Source organism: Erpetoichthys calabaricus, chromosome 8 (assembly GCF_900747795.2).
Source record: "Erpetoichthys calabaricus chromosome 8, fErpCal1.3, whole genome shotgun sequence".
In the NCBI taxonomy this organism is placed as follows: domain Eukaryota; kingdom Metazoa; phylum Chordata; class Cladistia; order Polypteriformes; family Polypteridae; genus Erpetoichthys; species Erpetoichthys calabaricus.
In genome coordinates this window covers 29,783,916-29,801,844 of record NC_041401.2, presented here as the reverse complement: position 1 = coordinate 29,801,844, position 17,929 = coordinate 29,783,916, and the positions used below count along the sequence as shown (strand labels likewise).

Below are 17,929 nucleotides of genomic sequence, written 5' to 3'. Positions count from 1 at the left end.
GAAGTGGCTGGCGAGTGAAGCGAGCAGGGGGAACCCCCTAGTACATAATAAATGGATGGCCAAAAAAGGTTAGAAATTCAAAGTTCCGCAAAGGAGGGGCTTTCTCACAGGCTTTACTTCCAGAGAAATAAGACTGAAGTTTGATGAAATTCACATTTTTTCAATTTGTGAAAAGATGAGACAAAACCTCCTTAATGTGACCTATATGTAATTCAGAATCTTGGCAAAACAATTATCAATGTACGCTAGTACAAAAATACCCAATAAATTGTGGAAAATTGCATAAACAAATGACTGAAAGTCTGCAGATACATTTGCCAAACTATACAGCATTACAAGATATTTGTTATGACCCATGTAGGTGTTAAATGTGGTTTTCCACTCACCCCTCTCCCTAATTTATATCAGATTACACAGCATGCATTATGTAAATACTGCATAAATGAAGTTTAGTTTAGTGAACACAGTAGCACATGTAATCTAGCCCAGAAGTGAAGAAATTATTGTAATCATTATTTAATTAAGGGCTCGTCAATTAATACATGTTTGGAGTATGCCACATTTTTTTGGATGCAAAAAAAACCAATTCCAATTTGACTATTAGACAGGTGAATAAAACATGTGGGAAGATTCTCTCTTATATAGTCATCCATTGCTTTAGTCTCTGCACAAAGTAAATGATAAATGGAAGATTTACGGCACAATCTAAAAATGGTGGAATTGAAGATGAAGGGACTGTTGTTTACAAAAATCATCATTGAAAATTCAATAAATATCTGGAAGAGTAACCACAGTATAGTGACTGCCATACAGACAACTAGACACAGTCTTGAAAACACTGTGGACCCCAAGCTGTTAGTTCCCTGTTCCGCCAATAAATCAATGAGGAATATTTCTTAAGCCACAGAAACCTCTGAATAATTTTTGGGTTAGAACTGAGTAGAACAAAAAAGGAAGCCTATTCAGAATGAAGGCTATCCACTATTTATAATTTAGTAGGAGTGGCGATGAACTTTATTAGACCCTTCCCAAAAAGGAATACCATCAATACTAGCAATACAAAGTGAAGCTGTTTATTCTCTATGTTACATTCCTCTGCAAAATCAAGAGTTATACAATTTTCTGCAGCACCATCTCTATATATATATAAAATCCAACATCTGCCTGCCTGTCCTCTTTTCACGAGAGAACTACATAATGGATTTGAAATCGGGTTATTTTCTATAATTTGCTTGAACATTCCAGTTGATTCTCTTATAGTGCTAAGTATCATAATTCGCATGCAGGAGAGAAATATTCACGCTAATCCGAGACATAGCCTGAGGGCCGAGGTTAGGGGGGAAGTGTGATGTCAGGAGTGAGGAGCCCTTCCCTCCTAAATCACACGCCAGCCTCTATTCGAGTTGGTCTACCTCTGGCCAAGTTTAGGTGTGTACCTTCCCTCCACTTAGCTAGCGATACCTGTTTGTTTATTGATTTTTAAAGTTTGTCCTGTTTCACTACTATGCAGGCAGAGCCGCAGGGGACAGCTAGTCATCCCCCAGGCTTCTTTATTCTTCAGTAGTCCTGGAAAAAATAAAGTTGCTTTGGCCATCATCCCACTTATAAGATAGGCTCTTTAGATTTCCTGGAGCCTTGGACAACCAGGAACTAAATAACTTCCAAAGTTTAAAAAATAATAATGAAGAGATTTGTTTCCTTGTCTGGTTTTTAATAATGTATTACAAGCAGCACAAGTACAATAAGGTATTTCAAATTAGACATTTCAAATATTCTTGCATATTTCAGGATGGCGTCTTAAGTAAGGAAGCTGAGGTGTTTTTAGTGTATGATGTAGATGATATTTCAAGTGGTTTATCAGTAAGCAGAGAAACTGTAAATGAGTGAGGCACGGCATATCCAAAAATAGTTGGAATGCCGATGGAGCAAACCATATTTAATAAGAACAAAGAAATAATAGAAGAAGAACACATACTCAGTGGTGCTACAATAAACTGTTGGTTTGTCGCCTTCCATGCTGCTCTGGTGGTGTTCTTACAGAGTGCTAGTCTGGAGTTGTCCTTGTCCTTGTTAGTTAAACTTCCTGGTCCAAAATGAGTCATCACCTTCCAGGAATGTCTCCCTTTTATAAGGAACTGACTGGAAGGGGCGGGGCTTCTCTGGCTTGATTGCCCTAAAGGGGCGGTTTCTCAATGCAGTGAAGGAGAAAAGAGACAAGTCTGTTAGCGACAGTCCCCCCTGCCATCCTGGGGTGGTACCTTACCTTACCTTAGGTAAACATGGAAGGTGATTCTCTGGTACGTATGCATGACACTGGTCATTAGTATAAGTGTGGAAATGCTGATTAAAAATGAATTTGTTTCAGTTAACAAAACCACCAAATTTCTTCAAATTCCTATAAAAACAATCTGGGTGGGAAATTTGTGGTTTAGCACCACCACCACCCAGTGGAATAATCTGTTTTAAAGCTGTGATTACATTAAAAAGGTGTTGCACTGTAGCATTAAGCTTACTTAATTGCTATTTAATAATCTCCCATCTTCTTTGAGGTGATTTAATTCTTTAAGTACAATAATCAATTTGGGGTAACTCATGATTCCTCGTTATATTAAAAGACACATACGTATGTTTGTCAGAATTTTTGTAAGAAAAAGAAAAAAAAAAGCAGAAGATGACCCAGGCTTAATCACAGTGAGGACAGGCAAGGGGGCTGCTTTGCTTTTAAACTAACTATGACGGATATTCTTCAAGAATTTGTTTATCTATCGGGGGATAACTTACACTGTAACCATTGGCATATATATACAGAAATTTTTGTGACGTGACAGATGCAAGCAAAACGCATAAACAATGAATAATAAAACAGGCACAAAATAAACATTTTTCAGAACAGTTCAAATTGAAAATTAATCATAAGAACAATAAAATTAAATAGACCACTTTACATAAATAAAATATATCATATACCACACACATGACATTATTACACATCACTATAAAAGGTAACATTTTAACCTTACTCTTAAACAAAGAAACAGCATCACAATCGTGACAGTCTACCCTAATACAGAGTTTAGAAAGATAACTGAGGCATCAGATGTTGAATGGTTATCTTGTTTTGGTGATTTAGTCTAATTGATTCCTGATAAGATGACCTACACTTGTTACTTCACAACTCTTTTAAACTGCCCATTTTCCTAAAGACATTTCTCGTTTTTTTGGACAAACATCACTTTCAACCAGCATTACACACATCAGCATTAAGAACTCTTTATTGAAAATCCACAGATATTTTTTAATGTGATGTCTCATTTATTTCATAGACCCCTTAAGTGAGTACACATGATAGCTAGTTCATCAGATGGCTGGACCATCTTATTGGAAATGCCACGCAAGCAAATGCCACACTCCTGTGAAATGACTCACTCAAACTTGTCTGCATCTTATGCCAATAAAATCAAACAGTTTTTGATTTTGTCTTCATACGTAGTGGTGGGCTGTGTGTGCATGAGAGCTGACAGTCAATGAAGGCTCATCCAAAAGTACAATGTATGGAAAACGGCAATCAGGAATAAGGCATGTGGGTGTTTTGGATCTCACAAACAGAAGAGAAGTTTAAGTTTGTCTGTCTGACGTCTTATGAGTTACCTACCATGAGGCAGAGATTGTGGCTGAAGTTGCCACAGCTATTAGCCCTTTGTACAGCACCAGCTCAGTCAGGCAGCATGCAGCTGGCTGTCAAAAAAGCTGCAAGGTCAGTACTCAGTCGATAAATGTGACATGGCTTTTATCGATATAGCGATTTTCAGTCATTTAAATTCACATGGTTCAAAGATGCGCTTGGAGAGTGTGGATAGAAAAGCTGACATACCCCACAACTAGAAGATGCGTAATGTGACATCAGCTTAAATGGGCTGCACGGTGAATTTCAAAGAAGATATTCGGTTACCTGCAAAACGCAGTATGTTTAACATTAAAAACACTTTGATGAATTACTAGTAGCTAGTTAAAAACAAGTAAAAATATTCATGAATTGCATCTTGTGGTTGTAGTTTGCCAAAAACAGATCAGAAATTAAGGGATAAGTTACAGTAGATATTAACTGTAATCTTCATACTCGGTGCACTTAATACAACAGCAGTTTTCTTTATACATACAAGGGTGGGAAAAAGTAGGTTTACAGTTGTTTATATGAAAAAAGGCATAAAGGTTATGATTATTATAATAACTTTATTAACTCAATAGCTTTAAAAAGAAGACAAATAATATAAATAAATCATACAATAATTAATAAATAAATAATAATACAAGAATAAACTCTGTGTTTCACATACTCACAACTGTGTATTTGTCTATAAAGATAGTGAAACATGTATTAAGTTCAGAAGCCTTCATATTTCCCAGTCTCAGTATTTTATATATTATTTTATGACTTATTTCTTCTCTACTTTTCAGCTCTTTGATCGATTAAAACTCTTCGGAATGCCTGCAAAGCACCAACCAGACTTTATCTACCTGCGGCATGTTCCTTTAAGGAAAGTCCATTTGTTTACTGTGATCCAGTTGTCCTGCCTGATTCTCCTTTGGGTAATAAAGACGTCAAGAGCAGCAATTGTGTTTCCAATGATGGTAAATGTTTTGTTACCTGTTTTATTAAGAAGATAATATTAATGTGGACTTATGTACCACATCATAATAAGCAGTCAGCGTAACACTGTGAAAAGCAGCTTCATTTAAATTCTTTAATTTAAATAATTCCACTCTTAAAACCTTTAAAGGAATATTCCACCTAAAAGTGATATATTTTTTTATGTGTTACTTACCCCATGTAGATCTTTGATCTCATGTTGTCATGACATTCATGTCTCTGGGGTCTCTTCCTAAGAAGTCAGTAGACAGGTTGGGACAGCATCAGGGTTCATGAGGTCACTAGAAAGGGGTGTGCGGCACTCCCGATATGTATGCAAAAGGTGGAAGTCCAAGTCTTGAGAGTCCTGGTGCTTCCTGTTTTGCTATATGGTTGGGAGACATGGACACTATCCAGGGACCTGAGATAAAGACCGGACTCCTTTGATACTTCGTGCTTTTCGGAGAATTCTTGGGTACTGCTGGTTTAACGTTGTGTCGAATGAGCGGTTGCTCATAGAGTCCCAAATGAGGCACATTACCTGCATTGTGTACGGCACTACGGCCATGTGGTGCGATTCCCCAAGGGTGATCCGGCTCACAGGATCCTCATTGTTGAGGACCCAAGTGGTTGGACCAGGCCAAGGGAATGCCCATATAACACCTGGCTGTGGCAGATAGAGGGTCATTTCCGGTGGGTGGGAATGGGCAGCGTATCTACCTGGGTGATTGCCAGTTGGGATCCCGGGTTGTTGCAACGCACTGAACCAGTGCATGCTCCCCAACCTGACCTGACATGTTGTCATGGAGAACAGAGATAACAAAGTTTTTGATTTAACAGGCGTCTATGCTGAGCAATGTTGGACAACAGCTAACAATGTCAAAAACATGAAATAAAATGTCATATTACTTAGTTGTATATTCTTGTCAAGTTGTCCAGGTGAATGCCACAATGTCCACATGTATTTTTACTAAAATATTAAGTAAGCCATTTCTGGAAAACACTTTTGTGAATAAAATATTCAACATGTTGTTTTGATAACATTTTAGCAAATTCTTGTTCATTATGGCACCAGAGAGTGGCGATGTGTTGCAAGCAAGAATTTCCCTTTACTCCATACTTGAAACATACTACATAAGAACATAAGAAATGAGAGGAGGCCAGTCAGTCCATCAGGTTCATTTGTTAGCTAATAGCTAAGCTGTCGTAATGTCTCATCCAGATACTTCTACATGGTTGTCAAGGTTTCTGCTTCAACTCCATGTCTCCATACTTTGTTCCAGATTCCCACATCTGTTTGCATAAAGAAGTGCTTTCTGGCTTCAGTCGTAAATGTACTTCCCCTTATTTTCCACTGCTGTCCTAGAGTATGTGATTCACCATTAAGTTGAAAGAATTCTGCTGGATCTACTTTACTAGTGCCTTTGAGAATTTTAAAGACCTGAATTAGATTCCCATGAAGTCTCCTCTGTTCGAGACTAAACAGGTTTACTTCTCTGTAATTTTACAGTATGACATGTCCTTAAGTCCCATGATGCACCTGGTTGCGCTCCTCTGCACAGTGTTGCTATGTCTTTCTTATAGCAGTCTCACTAGTGTATTATATAGTCAAAGCAGAACATCCCTTGATTTATAATGTATTGTTTTTATGATGTAACCTAACATTTTATCTGTCTTTTACATTGATTCTGCACATTTTTTAGATGCTGAAAATATTGTGCCAACATAAACCCCTAAATCCTTTCCAGAGGTTGCTTCCTGTACGACAGTGTTTCCCATCTTGTATATATAATTGATATATCTTTTTGGTTATGTGTAGCACTTTAAACTTTTCTGCATTGAACTGCATTTTTCAAGTGTGCCGAAATGTTTTGAAGCATGTCCTGGTCTTTTTGAATTATCTTTGCTGTCTCCTCATTGTCTGCCATTGTTCCTATTTTAGTATCATCTGGAAATTTCACAAATTTACCAACTATAGCGGAATCAGTGTCATTAATGTAAATGAGAAAAAGTAATAGTCTGAGGACAGTGTCTCCCTCCATGTGGAGCATTCACCTCTTATATGTACTTTGTTTTCTGACAGTAAGTCAACAAGGACAGACCCCTGAGAGAGTACAACTACTACTGCTACCTCTGTCAATGACCAAAGTAGGTTACTGAGCAAATTTAATTCTACGGCATTGGCTGGCTTGAAGGACATGGTCTATTAAGCAGGGAAATCATTAACTGAAATGTAAGCAGAGTAACCAAGACACAACAGAAAAAGAAGTCTGGCATTTACATGATTTATATTGTCACAGTGGCAATAAAAGTAACATCATATAAAATTCTTTTTGTAAACCTGCTAAATCCAGTTCAGGTCTAGAATCTTTTTGGGTGTCACCAGGTGCAAGGCAGAAAACAGCTGTTTAACAGACCAATGGTGTTCTGTTTGGCCCAGTAATAAAAACAGTGTTTTTTAATAGTATAGACGTTAAAGCATATGTAATTATATGGATATTTGTGAGAAGTTTCCATAAAAACTTAAACATACACCAGTGGCTGATGATGATTTTGATTCGTTAGCTTGTAACATGCTCCGTCTGCTACCTCATTTGCTTGTTTTGATTTGGATAAATACAGTCAAAATGAAATCATGATCATCATGACTTTCTATTTCAACTGCAGGTTTTGGCCTTAGTGTTTATTCGAAAACTGATGGATTTCATTTTTACAAAGAGGGAACTAAGCTGGCTGGACGACTTAATGCCAGAGAGTAAGAAGAAAAAGCTGGAAGATGCTCAGAAAGAGGTAAGGAAGGAGCCTTCTTGGTGTTGGTGTGCATTTCCTCTGGCAGTATGTTGATGACATGGGGCCGTTTATATCCGACACTCTACACATCTTCTGAATTTCAATCCCCTGTGGTGTCGAAGCCTTCATACTGAGCCGTTCGCTGACTAATAGCACTTCATTAATCTCTCAATACTCCACAGGAGAAGTCTGAACACCCATATTCTCAAGTTATTTATAAAAAAACTGCTACTACCATCCACATGCTTTGGGGTAACCAGCATGGGTGGAGTTTGACATTTAGGGTTGGGGGTGGGTTTGGGGGATAGGGCCATACAAACCTTAAAAAATATTCACAGCTCTTTAGAGTTACAACTGCTCAGCTATTTACATCAGAATTCCCAGTCAAATATCATAAAATGGGGGCGGCACGGTGGCGCAGTGGTAGCGCAGTTAGGAGACCCGGGTTCACTTCCCGGGTCCTCCCTGCATGGAGTTTGCATGTTCTCCCTGTGTCTGCGTGGATTTCCTCCGGGTGCTCCGGTTTCCTCCCACAGTCCAAAGACATGCAGGTTAGGTGGACTGGCGATTCTAAATTGGCCCTAGTGTGTGCTTGGTGTGGGTGTGTGTGTCCTGTGGTTGGTTGGTTGGTCACCCTGCCCAGGATTGGTTCCCTGCCTTGTGCCCTGTGTTGGCTGGGATTGGCTCCAGCACACCCCCGTGACCTTGTGTTCGGATTCAGTGGGTTGGAAAATGGATGGATGGATATCATAAAATGTTCATGATATAAAGTTACAATATAAATGAAATCTCACTTCTAAAACTTGACAATTATGAAAAAAATACACAAAGGCCATTAACGATATTTACGCAACAGAAAGCCTTTTTTTAAATCTGTTGGACTTCTTATTGTAAATGTGACAAAATAAGTACATGTAAGAAAGGAGAATGCTGACTACAAAATGTACAAGTTGAAGTGACCTTTCTCAAGCTAAATTTGAAACAATAAACTAAGCAGTAATATATGAAGTACAGGATGTTTCTATGTTTGTTTTAAGGGTAGGTGACATGCCAGAGAGAATTACTTAGGGTAGTCTAAGGTAGATTTAATTATCATATTTATAAAAAAAAAAACTAGAAAAAAATTACACTGTCAGTTTGAACTTTGCAAAATACAACTTGCACAATGTTGTCATCGGTAGTGGATGTAGATGTCCTGTCCCTTCTCTCTGTGCTTAGCAATTGTCAGACAAAACTGAGAGCGGAGTGGCCATGTTTACTACTAGAGAATAACAAGAGAAGCAGACTGATGAAGGTTGAAACGTTACCAGCATGAGCACTGACACACCATGTTTCCACATGCGAGCAAGGAAAGCTGCACGGCCAAACTAAACAAAACAATCACAAAAGTTTATTATTGACTTACTCTCGAAATAGCATTGTGAATCCAATATCCAGCCACCCATTAAACTCTGTCCATGGTTTGTTCAAAGAGTTTGAATCCCTACTGTTATTTTGATCATAGATTTAATGTTGCATTTTATTATTTTCATTGTATTACATTTTTCTTCTATTGCTTTTTGACTTAACTTTCGCATTTTTGAGCTGTTCCTTTTTTACATCAGATTGTATTTCTTGGATATGTGTGTTTGTATTGCATTGCATTTGTGTGTTTTTATATCGCATTTTATTTTCACTTTGTTTTTTTTCATACTGAATTACATTCTTGTTTGTAGTGCATTTGCTCTTACAATGGGCTGCATTATGCTATGCTTTGTGTACACAAAGGGAAAAGATTTGGATTGCAGCATAACAAATTTATTCATCCGTCCATTTTTAATTCTTTGTGACCACAAGGGACAGGACATGATGTAACAAAATGAGAACACAAGGGAAATAACAAAGGGCTAGGACTTCAGTGTGATGATCCTGTTTATTAGGAAAATGGCACAAAGGTGGTAGATAAAAAGTAAGGATTGTGATCAAGTAGTAAATAATAACTGAGTCCAAGGAAATGTTTGGGTACCAGTCAGGTCACCCTGTTTAATATCTAAAAACAGGCCCACAATGGCACCAAATAATAAAACAAAAGTAATACAGCCATCCAGGATCTGCTGTTATAGCTCAGTTGAGCATGTCTGGCTTGGTGGGGCTGCATCTCGCAGTTATTTCACTACTTAAATCAGATGCCTAACTCCGCAGACACTCAGGCTTTATAGGTTGTGGACTGGAAGGGGTGGGGTCAGTTGCCATCACTGGTGGTCTTCTCAGTGCTGTGAAGCAAGTAGGAGTCATTACTGTTAGCATCCCCTCTCATCTCAGAGTGGTATTACATACCTCTGATGAACCTGGAAAGTGATCCTCTGACACACATGGGTGACTGAGTGGACAATGCAAACCTCATTCAGAGCCGAGAGATCCTCCCTCAGTCTGTGCTCTTGCAAAAGATGCTCGCTTCCTGTCGATGTGGGGTTCTGAGTTGAATAGACCAGAATGGGAAAGGATGGAGGTGGAGTTACTAATCTTCTTCCAGATTGGGGTCTTCCTGACTGATATTGTAAGAAGTAGGGTAAGTCACCCTGCCACTCCCAAGGCCTCCCCCCTGGTGTACCTTAGGAAAGTCTTCTCTGTGCCTTTGCTTGGTTTTGAAATTTGAATGTTTTACTGTACTTTAACCCACCAGCAGTAAATATTTTCACAATGTTAAAGACTTTGACATCACTACAATTAAAGACCTACTGACAACAATGTGATTCTGACTAAGACACCAAATGTGCCCGTTCTGTTGTTTTAATTTCAGTATAATGATGATCCACATTTGACTATTTTCTGATCAAAAGGCACAATATAGAATTAAATGTATAATTTTATTAAGATTGTCAGAGAATGAGAATTTGGAAATTAAATAGTGAGCTACTTTTGCTTATGGCATTCATTTTGATAGGAATATCTTTCCACAGGAGGAGCAAAGTATGCTGGCGATGGAAGAAGAAGGAATTGTACATTTACCTTTGGAAGGATCCTTCAAGTAAGAATTCATTTTAAAACAAACAAAGGGAGTAAACATCATGAGCAGCACAAGAAATTACCATGGCATCACATTGGTGTTGGGACTGTATCTCACCTGTGGGCTGCTTACATGCTTTTGCTATGAAGAGTTTTTGAACTTTGAGTCAAATTACGCATATGTCTGCACGGTGAATGCACTTACTGATACAGTTGGGTGCTGATCAGATTAACACACCACCGAACCAAGACAGACATTTCAGCGTGTTCCATGAGAATGTTTAATCAAGAAATCTAGAACAGCCACAGGTACATTACTCCCAATTCATTTTGAGAATGCTTCTCCAAGTGAAAACAAGCACAAAACACACAGTAATTGAGACAGCAGATGGAGCATCTTATAACCTAACAAATTACAACAATCCTCAGACTCTTATATACATTACATTTTTTATACACATTACTGATGTGTATCAATATCATTGCAAATTCATTAGGGAGGTTACCAGATGTATTACATCACACACTACGTTTAATATGGCCTTGTGATGGACTGATCTACAGTCCAGGACTCTTTCTTAGCTTACATTGCCTATATACGGTTCTCTCACATCTATATATAGCACCTTCAATTATATAGTGCCTATCATTATCTGTCTATTGTGATGGAAAACATATATATTCATTTTTGCTGATGCTCAATTAGTTAAGGCTGCAGTCTTAACTAAGTCAGAGTATTTGTATTTAATCTTGAAGTTTAATACTTTATGTGTATCAGTTAAATACCTGTTTGAAGCTTATGAGGCACCTGTAGTGGCTACGCTAGGAACGAAATGCTATCACCATATAAGGAACCACATACAGTATATATAGGCACAAGTAGGATACACTGTCAATATACTGAGCCTTCTTATATCATCATCCACATGTTTTTCTCCTCCAACCTGTTAGATCCTTGTCCTTCTCACCAAGAGGCCATTGAATGAGTTTTTAAGCCCTGACCAATTACTACTTCTGGGGTATACAGTACATCCCCCACTCATTTCCAATGTCACTCCTCTTAGAATACCCCCTTCTGACTTTAGATGATATACCTGAAGTTCTGAGGCTCAGCACACATCTAAAGAGTAAGGTAACATGCAGATTGTCTGGCCACTGTAATGCATAGCAGGAGGCCACATATACAGGGTAAGTCAAAATTATGTTAACATTTGAATAACGGAAACAATTTATTCACAAAACATACTTCATATGTGCAAGATGATTACAGGAATGTCTCAGCCTGTTCACCATCATGTTCAACACATGTACCATATGTGGCACATAAATTGTCTACAAAAATTGTATATAAGTATATACATAGCAGTACCATTAATGTTAACATAATTTTGACTCATCCTGTACTGTGATTCCTCTCTGGTGCTATCTGTTGAACTGGGGGAAAATCTATTAAATTAGTAACCATCCTCCATTGTCCTGCTGTGCTCCTGGAATTATTACTTATGGGGCACTCCCTGTTAACATCAGTTCTGCTGGCCATCAGCTGCAATGCTGGTCCCTACCTTGAATACCTTTTATAATATATAATTTAATATTCTCAAACCCAATCCTAATCAAATTCATGGGCTTGAGAGAGTAGAACCTTATCCCAGCAGCATCAGGAGACATGGTGATCACTTTCCAATGAGCTTGATTGCTGGCTGTAGCAATACCTCAGGGTCAGTTATGGCCCATCACCTTCTCCGCTCTATGCATTTTTGCAGTCTTAATCTACCTAGGAAAATTATTTGTAATTGTAGCTATCTGTTCAGTATTTATTTGATTGAGAAAATACAAAAATTAGTAAAATAGTAAAATGAATACAATAAAAAGTAACAAGAGTATTGCAAGTCACTATTTTGGGTGGCCTCCCTTAAAAAAATTGAAGCAATTTGTTTTGGTCTTCCATTTTATCATTTCGTCAAGCAATTCTGTCTTCAATTCTTCCAGACTTCTTGCAAAATTTGCCATAACACCTCCTTTGACTGTGGATGCTTTTTGCTTTTGTCATCCCAGACTGTAAGCCTATGTCATCATAGGAAGAACATGCAAACCATTTGCCCATAATTGCACCCTGGAGCCATTTACATGTTAGCAATTGTGTCAGCTGTCACATCAGTGCGGTTTTATTTTTTAGTTGTTGTGTGTTGTTTTCTTTTCTAGGGATGATCCTTCCACTGTGAACATTTCTGATGAAATGGCCAAAACCTCTGTCTGGAAGACACTTGCAATGAATACAGACAACTCTAAGATCAAAGATGTGCCATCTAAAAGGTTTTTATTATTTATGTATCATTATCATTTTGAAATCATGTTGTCCTGCATATACTGTATTCAAACAAGAGAAATAATTGCAGTGGAAATAATGCAAAAGTGAAAAGCATGGTTGGCACTTATCATGTCTTTTGATCCCTAGTAGCCCTTTGACTAAGGGTGACCCACACTGAGCCTTTCCCCACAGTCTGTTAACTAGAATCACGCACAATGTCGTAGTGCCACCAAGTAAACAGCAGGGACCAACACCTCTCTCTGCAGTATTCTTGCAAAGGACACCATCCTAAAGCCAAGCATTTTATTGCTGGCTTTTCAAGAAACCGAAGTGCCTTCCAGAACCCCCATCTCTAAAAACAGATAAGATTGATGTTTTTTGCAGAATTGAAGCAAAAGAAGACCATTAAAAAATTTTGTGTTACTTTACTTTTTACTTTTATTTTCAGGGCCAATAAACAGTGCAATAACACTGAATACTCACTAGTAAGGTTTGGTATTAAAAATAGTCACATCTTTATGTATTGATATTAATTGATATTTTATTATCTTCTTAGTAACCTCTCCAGGAAAATAAAAGTAACATTCACCTGCCTTAACAGATTAATTGATCGTCTGGATGTCTTTATAAAATGCTAAAGCAAAATAAGCACACCATGTGTGGAACATCTTTATCTCTCAAAATTATTGATCGCCATTCGCATGCTAAGTAAACGGTACATACTTAAATCAGAAACAAAATTGCCAAAAATAAAATGTAGTGTACCCCATAAATATTCTATGAATGCTGGGAAATTACTGCCAAAGATTGAAAACTGTTTTAATTCCTGCTTGTAGCACTTCAATGTAACATAACGTTGATGAGAACTGGAGCGATGAGAGCGTACACTGCACCAATGTTTCTCTTTTAATGTCATAGGGTTACTTATTTGGGCACTGACAATGACAGGTGGCACAGTGGTAGTGCTGCTGCTTTGCAGTAAGGAGATTGTGGGTTTGATTCCCGGGATCTCCCTGTGTGGAGTACTGAGAAAAGTGCTATATAAATGAAAAGAATTATTATTATTATAATAACTTTTAGGAGTTCTGACTGAAAAGGTAGACAACAACAACCAAATTTATTTCTATAGCAAATTTTCATACAAATGATGTAGCTCAAAGTTCTTTACAAGATGTCAAAGAAGTTAAATGCAAAGGAAAAGCAAATTAAATTAGACAAAAATAAAAAGTGAATAAACAGTATACACTAAATGAATAATGCACACTTAATTGGAGTCACTTCTGGCACTTACAGCATTTGAACCAGCAACCTTTCATTTGCCAGCGCAGATCCCTAAATTCAGAGCCACCATTCCACCTACACACTTAATAAGATAGATATATAATTACGAGCAGTAGAGTCCTTAAATATAGAATTGGTTTTTAAGTCTCTAATTGCCAGACAGATGATAAGATCAGATGGCCAGGATGGGCAGTGCAAAATGTTATGAATGATGACCAGGATGTGATCAAAAAACAGACACCGGAAGTCACCAAAAAGTCTAGAAAACCAAATCTCTAACCAAAACTCAAAGTCAAAAGTTCAGAGCTTGATTCAAATGCCAGGAGTCACTAAAATAAGAATTGCTAAAATCCCAAATTAAATCAATCTTAGATAATCCAGGAATGCACACGGTGACCTTAATAGAGTCACATCAATGACATCACCTGTCGTACACTCCTGATGTATCATTAAAAAGATTGCAACAACAAGGACCCCACAATTTTCCCAAAATGATGGCACAAACTGCAGTAAATAATTAAAAAATTTTCAGAGAAGCCTCTGATTGAAAAAAATAAGTCTCACCTTTGAATTTTTTGTGTCTGAAAATCCCCCCAAAAAAATCGAAATTAATATTATTTTGGACAAGGGATGCACAATTAAATGAATTAAAGGTGCCGTTCATAGCATTAAGGCACAAAGTAAGTAAGGTAAAGAGTTTAAAAATAGATTTGTTCATAAGTGATGGGCCAAGACAGTTTATTTGAGGTGTCAATGCCCTGTTTTGCCCACTGTGGCACTGGGCCTGGCAAAAACCTCCAGCTTTTTTTCTAGTATGTGAAGCTTAGTGCTCATCAAATGTAAATATTACTCCAAAATGTAAATATAATCAAAAAATGTTACAATGCATTGGAGCAACATTTTAGTGAAAGTCTATTTATTTTAAAATTCTACAAAATTTTAAAAAACTAATGGTTGACCTGATACTATCTAGGGGTAGATGTACATGATAAGTTCCTAACTGTAGACAGAGCATTAATACTTGTTGTACATTACTGTCTCTTTCCATATTTTGTAGTTTTTGTTTTTTATTCCAGTTTACAGTGTAATGTTAGAATCAATTTGATACACAGTGTATCTGTTTACTTTCTGGGTCATCTACTTAAAAGAGATTTTAAAGATATAATACGTTTTGCAAAATGAAGGTATTTGATTGAGAGATGAAGTTATTTTGTGTTGGTTTTGATGCATTATACTGTAGGTAGAATTCTCAGAAAAAAACCAATGCAATTTGTCTGAGCATCCCAAATACTGTAACAAATCAGGAAATGCATTTTATAGAAACTTTTGTACTGGACAAATATCCCAATTCACTTTGCAAGTAAAGGGCAGTACTTTTCAGATTTCTTTCTTTCATTCTAACACCAAATTGCTGTCATTAAGAGTGCCATTCCCTATCTGGCAGTGTATGTTGTCAGACTAGGACTGTCTATTTGCCATGGACTTAATATAGAATTGTGACCGTATTGCACCCAGTGACCTTGTCAACACTGCAAACAGCAAAACACAAATAAAACAAAGGAAAGGGCCAAAATAAACACTAAAATAAATTACAAAACTGTCAGGAAAACATGCCCAAACACCCCAGATCCTGTCAACAAAAGGTCAGCTTGACTGGGATCTCTTCCCAGAATGCATTATTCAGCAATTTGAATTAAGCCAAAGCCAAATGTTTGCTTAGAAATGAGGCAGTTCATTAGGCATCAAAGACTTGAGGTTTTATAACACCAAAAACCAATAACCTGTACAACGCCTCCTTTTTTAATAACCCTGATGAAATGAATTTTCGTTAGCAAAAAGTACTTGCAGTCGCTATAAGCACATGCAGTTTCATTTGTCTTCTAACACTAAACAGATTTAAAGATTGTTTTTAATGAAAATATTATCTATATTTTTAGTGAGCTGAAAAATATCTGGCTGCTAAAAAGATTTGCCCTAAAAAAAAGTCACCAGGAGCTCAGACTGTTCCTAATTTTCCAGCATTAGAAGCTGTGCAGAGATAAGCAGCCAACTGCATTCTTGGACTGAGGAGACTTTCCTCCTCATTGCTTAAATTGGATTAAACATCTCTAGCTTTGAGTAGAGAAGGTGCCGTGTAATCCAGGACTTTGGAATTCTCAAAGGAATTAACAACATCAATGACATAGATTTATTGCAGCTAAATAGTGAATGACATGCTTGAGAGCTTCGTGCGTATAAAACATCAGTAAAGTTGTTAATCAGTTCTGTTCGGTGTGGCACATTAAGAGCCTTTGACGTGCTGGTACAATGACTGAAGAATATGAAGGATATACAGGCAATATCAAGGGAAATCTGTCTCACTTACTGTAATCCACTTCTGACTGCTCCAAAGTGACGTTAGTTTAGAAAGCCAGATTGCAGAGGTGTGTGTCTACTTCACTGACGCTTTTTAAGTGTTATTAAGACCAAAAGGAGCCTTTGTTAAGGTCTTGTTACATAGATGCGTGTTTGCAGTACCTGAACTAAAGTGTTACTGAATTTTGGACACATTCAAGGGGAAGTTCTTCTATCCAGTATTCTTTATGGTCTACACCTATCTGTTTTTTAAATTTTTTTTATATTTTAAGCCCGATAAACTACCTTCTAGTTTTAGTATGTAGTGAAATGGACATGCAGACCTAATTACATTGTTGCCTCGTACTTTGAACTTATTTCGTTTCAGGATGCCATTTCAATCAAAGTTTGAATCAGTTTTCCCCATTAGAAATAATGGAAAGTGAATTAATCCATTCCCAGACTATAAGCAATACCCATTTCGATAAACTTAAACAGCAAATACACATAATTTATGGTAAAAATAACACAAATTCTCCAAATAATAAATTAAAACATGAAAACAAAAAATAAAATATGAAAATGCTGCATAATAAAATGAAAATTGCATTTACTGTACCTTAGTGAGGAGTGTGGATGCCATGGTTAATAGATAGGAGTTATATATATATATAACCAAACATGGCAAAAATAAAGTGAAAAAAGCACTAACAACACACAAAGAGATGCTTTCACAGCGAAAGACGACTCGGGCGCACAACAGACGACATTTACTCTCACTGCATAAGCGCCATCTGTTGCTGCATGTTTTTCACTACGCACGCAGTTTGAATGTAGAAGCATCGTTCGAACTTCAGATCAAATTTCTCTCAAATTTAGCGTTCGAACTCTGGGAAATTCAAAGTTAGAATCGTTTGAAGTACAAGGCACCACTGTATTTACTTTCTCCCATTCTGGTTTTATGCATATTGCCCCACTGCTGTTTTTGTTTAGCAGAGTTAATGTTTGTTCCATATATATTTACATAAAATATTATCTTAACAACATGATGCTGAAATTTATCTAGACCCCTTCATGGATAATGAGCGGGACTTGGCTAATGCACGCCTTGACTTAATTTTTCATTCCATTTCTGTCATAAGCTCCCTTACCTAACCTCTGTAGAAGCTGATTTCCCAAAGGTAAGGCCCTCTACCCTTCTTCTCCGAGCCTTCTTTCTTGCCTTGTTTAAATTTCTGAATACCGTACGCTCAAACCAGCAGACCTGTTTTTGCCTAATCAATGCTGTTTATATCTGTGTGATGAATCAAGCATACTTTCCATATAGTGCCTTGGCTCGCTTTTTAATGTATTGGTTTTTTTTTTAAGTTGTGATCTGTGATCGTTTGCCATGAAAAGCAGCATGCAAATTCATTTTTTTTATCCAGTTGGTGTTTTGAATATTTTTGTGAAAATGCTTGCTTTGCATCATGCACAGCTAAACAGTCTCTAGCATAATACAGTTTCTGTTTCTACTTGCTTTTTATAGAATGAGGTTATTTATACGCATGTTTATTTTTAAACAGATGTGACTTAGACTAAAAATACTAATGCGTGGCTTTTGA

At 37.2% G+C, this 17,929-nt stretch overlaps 1 protein-coding gene across 4 annotated transcripts in view; it reads left to right on the top strand.

Annotated features, from left to right (window-relative positions):
• Nucleotides 1–17,929, top strand: part of LOC114655426 (sodium-driven chloride bicarbonate exchanger-like) — a 326,186-nt gene that overhangs the window by 304,923 nt on the left and 3,334 nt on the right. For 3 of the 4 annotated variants that reach the window (XM_051930577.1, XM_028806403.2, XM_051930578.1), the window contains 4 exons: nt 4,456–4,629; nt 7,295–7,417; nt 10,357–10,424; nt 12,605–12,715. In XM_051930577.1, coding sequence (XP_051786537.1) covers nt 4,456–4,629; nt 7,295–7,417; nt 10,357–10,424; nt 12,605–12,715 — 476 coding nt within the window. Of the gene's footprint in view, nt 1–4,455; nt 4,630–7,294; nt 7,418–10,356; nt 10,425–12,604; nt 12,716–17,467; nt 17,507–17,929 lie in introns of all 4 variants that reach the window. The other variant, XM_028806404.2, reaches the window with a different exon arrangement.